Source organism: Carlito syrichta, unplaced genomic scaffold (genome assembly GCF_000164805.1).
Source record: "Carlito syrichta isolate Samal-C Ts95f unplaced genomic scaffold, Tarsius_syrichta-2.0.1 Scaffold314713, whole genome shotgun sequence".
Taxonomy (NCBI): Eukaryota; Metazoa; Chordata; class Mammalia; order Primates; family Tarsiidae; genus Carlito; species Carlito syrichta.
The window spans coordinates 735,272-739,326 of record NW_007258809.1 but is presented as its reverse complement, the minus strand read 5'-3'; the positions used below and the strand labels follow the sequence as shown (position 1 = coordinate 739,326).

General features: G+C 48.2%; 1 protein-coding gene across 7 annotated transcripts in view; it reads left to right on the top strand.

Moving 5' to 3' along the window:
- The window catches only part of ATXN7L1 (ataxin 7 like 1), a 270,235-nt gene that overhangs the window by 215,713 nt on the left and 50,467 nt on the right, over positions 1-4,055 (top strand). For all 7 annotated transcript variants that reach the window (XM_008071767.2, XM_008071766.2, XM_021719449.1 and 4 more), the window contains one exon: positions 665-887. In XM_008071767.2, coding sequence (XP_008069958.1) covers positions 665-887 — 223 coding nt within the window. The remainder of the gene's footprint in view (positions 1-664; positions 888-4,055) is intronic.

Here is a 4,055-nt window from a genome sequence, read left to right as displayed (position 1 = left end):
CTTTTTGATTTATTGTAGAGATGAGGTCTCGCTGCCCAGGTGGGTCTCGAACCCACGGGCTCAGGCAATCCGCTCACCTCAGCCTCCCAAAGGCGCGGGATTACAGGCTGAGCCACCAAGCCCGGCTTATTTTTTATTTTCTTGTAGAGACGAAGTGTCGCTATGTTGCCTAGACTGGTCTTGAGCTCCTGGGCACAAGCGATCCACCCATCTCGACCTCCCAAAGTACTGGGATTACAGGCAAGTTGCCACCACAGTCTCCTATTGTTCTTTTAAGGATCCTGCTCTGTCCACTGCCCCGAGGGACTATGTGGCTTCTGAGTAGCAGTCTGGGAATCACTTTGGCTGCATGTTCAGGGGACACCTGGTATCCCTCTGCTACTCTTGTGGTTTTGCAGAAGGATGGCCCAGTAAGTGCCTCCCTTGAGAACCTTGGTGTTCATTTAGCATGTCATTTGATACAGAAACCCAGAATGGAATCAGTGTGAGTTGGTGGGCTAGGAACACATGCAAAGACAAATCATCATCAGAACCGAGTCTTTGGGGGCGCCAATGTTGCAGGAAAAGCACTTCTGTTTGCCTGCTGTGTACTTGAGCATGTGTGTGTGTGTGAGACGCGCTTGCCACAGACGCTGTGCTGAGTTCTCTTCTTTCTCCCCTGTAGAGAGAAGACACAGTTCAATGTGTAGACCTTCTCCCTCTCCAGCGTCTCCAGCCTCTAATCCTAGAACATCACTAGTACAGGTGAAAACAAAAGCCTGTCTCAGCGGCCATAACTCTGCCAGCAGCGCCTCAAAGCCATTCAAAACGCCCAAAGACAATCTACTTACCTCCAGCAGCAAACAGCACACGGTCTTTTCTGCGAAAGGATCAAGGGATAAACCATGGTGAGTGTTGGGTGCTGGCAGCCAGTGGCTGTCTGTCCTCATTGCTTGTCCCTGTCACCACAGGAAGCAGTGTTTACCCTCGGCTTTGTTCCTGGGCATCATATCCTAGAATTTGGGAAACTGAAGAGGGAAGGGACAGCAACCCAGAAGGACAGAAAGATAAACCTAAATACTAGAGGAAGCATGGCACCTTAAAAGTACCCTATGGCCAGGCATGGTGGGTCATGCCTATAATCCCAGCACTTTGGGAGGCTGAGGCGGGAGAATTACTTGAGCCTAGGAGTTCGAGATCAGCCTGGGCAACATAGAGAGACCTCATCCCTACAAAAATAAAAAATATTAGCCAGGTGTAGTGGTGGTGTGTGCCTGGAGTCCCAGCTACTCAGGAGGCTGAGGGGGAGAGACCGTTTGAGCCTAGGAGGTTGAGGCTGTGGTGGCCACCATTGTGCCACAGCACTCCAGCCTGGTTAACAGAGTAAGATTCAGGAAAGTGCCCTTTGTCTGACAGGGGATTTTTTTTTTTTAATTCCCTTGAGAACAGAGCCAAGTTGTGTCTGAGAAAAGGGTAACAGGGAAATATTCCTCAGTTATATGGTCACCTCTCAATTTTCAACCCCAGTGAAGAAAAGCCCTGGTATAAATATCAAAAGCACAGATAGTCTTCCCAGCAGGGATTGAGCCCATGGCCCTGCCTCCAGCCCTCAGCTGCCCATGGAGCCCCAGGTCATGTGCAGTAGCTGCCAGCAGAGACAGGGAATTGGGAGCTGATCACAGGAGAGAAAGGAACACCAAGGAGAAGGTCGCCCTGTGGGTGGGGTGAGAGACAGCAGGTTTCAGGTGGTTACGAAAAATCAGAGGCTTTTAATTCATTTTGTTACCTCAGCCTTTATCAAAAAGACAGAAAAGGTTACCTGTAGAATGAACAGGTAGGAAGCCAAGGAAGATGAACATCTTCAGATGCTGACGACACCCAGCATGGAGCATTTAAGGTCTGGCTTACAACAGCACCTCTAACCTTATCGTTCAAGCCTCAGGAAGGCAGTGTGAAGTCCCTCTCTTTAAACGTACATTAAAGAGAAAAAGCATTCCATTAATTAATGAAAGTTAATTGCACTTAAGTTCGTACCTAAGAAAGCTATGTAATAAAATCATCCATCAATGGGTTTGTCACTGCACACTGGAAATTCTGATGACTTAGTAAAGAGCTAATTATGCCAGATCAATTAAAGTACCTCTTGCAATAGAGTGGAAAGGGTTAGACATGGCTGTTGAGTTACTCTCCATGTGGCTGGGCTGTGTGGACAAGCTGTTCTCTTTGTGTTGTTGGAATCTCAGGTCCATGCTATAGGGGTATGTCGCTGATTAGGGAAGACCCAGCCTGAGAATGTCAGTAGTGACCGCTGGGCCTGCCTGCCGGCAGCATGAGTCTCCCAAGCACTAGTCTGCAATCCCTCTCCTCAGTGCCCAGGGAGAGCACCTGTTGCTGAGGCTGCATGGTGCCCTGAGATAGGCACAAGCTCTGGAATCACTGCCTGTGTACTAGCCTCAGCCGAGTGAGCTTGATCTTGTTGTGCCTCTGTTTCCTCATCTGTAAAATGGGGCTCACAATAGCTCTATCCTATAGGATTGTGTGAGGATTAAGTGAGCCAATTTTTATAAATCAGCAGGCGCAGTATCTGAATCATAGTATATGTTCAATAAATATTTGGGCATAATGTTGTCATTATTATTATCATTAGTAGTAGTAATAGTAGTATGTGTGCCAAGGGACAGAACTCTCATAACCAGATAAAGATTGAGAAGTCAAATCTCTTTTAAAAATTAGAGAAATGAGCCGGGCTCGGTGGCTCAGCCTGTAATCCCAGCACTTTGGGAGGCTGAGGTAAGTGGATTGCCTGAGCCCGCGGGTTTGAGACCCGCCTGGGCAATTTGGCGAGACCTCATCTCTACAACAAATAAATAAATAAAATTAGCTGGGCGTGGTAGCGCACGCCTGTAGTTCCAGCTACTTGGAAGGCTGAGGCGGAAGGATCACTGGGGCCCAGCAGGTCAAGGCTGCGGTGGCCGGGAGCAGCCACTGCATGCCAGTCTGGGCAACAGTGAGACTCCAACTCAAAAAAAAAAAAAAAAAAAAATTAGAGAAATGACTCTTCAGACTCAAAGCAAAGATGAAAATGATAATATATTCAGAATCCAGAAATAAGCTACAGAGAAGCGAAATAAGGAATACCAGGCAAGGGGCACATATGCCAGGGGGATTCAGGGGCTCATGGGAGATCATACGATGAGCTCCCCTTGTGAAAGAGCAAATGAGGGGTCTCGTGTGGTCCGGTCCATGGCAGGAGGTGAACCCCTGGGGAGACCACCAAGTTTGATCAGTCTCTACCCTCCATTCAGTCCAGCTTCACATGCCCTTATTAAGACCTACCTCAGGCAAGGCTCCTTCAGTGAGGAGCAGAACAGGGTTTTGAAAGAATCTGAAGAAACTAGACAGGATCCAGAGATGAACAGCCCACATAATTGCAAGGAGGGAAATAGCTCATAATGAAAAAAGATTTCAAAAAACTAGAATTCTTACACTTGTGTGAAAAAGGGAAAACCACTGGGCAATTTACCTGCCTTCAAGAAGGAGAATATTCTGAGGACAGACTAAAAAGTGGCCCATGACAGAGGCCGAGCCCTGGCTTGCAGTAGTCTCCTAACTGTCCTCGTCTCCTGTCTGCCTGGCTCTCAGCCATCTACCCACCATTGCAGTAAATATGTGTCAGGAAAGAGACAGAGTCCCCAAGGTGGGAAGATTTGACTTGGAGGCTTAGAGGACTCAGCCTTAGGACTAAGAGGCTTCACCAGGGTGTCACTTGGAAGAACATGCACTAGCTTGGGGCAAGAAAAGAGAGTTCAAGTCTGGACTCTGCTTCTAACTTTCTGTGTGTCCCTGAACAAGTCACTCAACTTCTCTGAGTCAGCCCTGAATATTCTGGGTTTCTGAATCAAAATTGCATCAAAGATTCTCAAAGTTCTTCATTGTGTCTACTGAATTAAGAATTAGTCCCTGCCGAGCTCGGTGGCTCAGCCTGTAATCCCGCGCCTTTGGGAGGCTGAGGTGAGGGGATTGCCTGAGCCCGCGGGTTCGAGACCCGCCTGGGCAGCGAGACCTCATCTCTACAA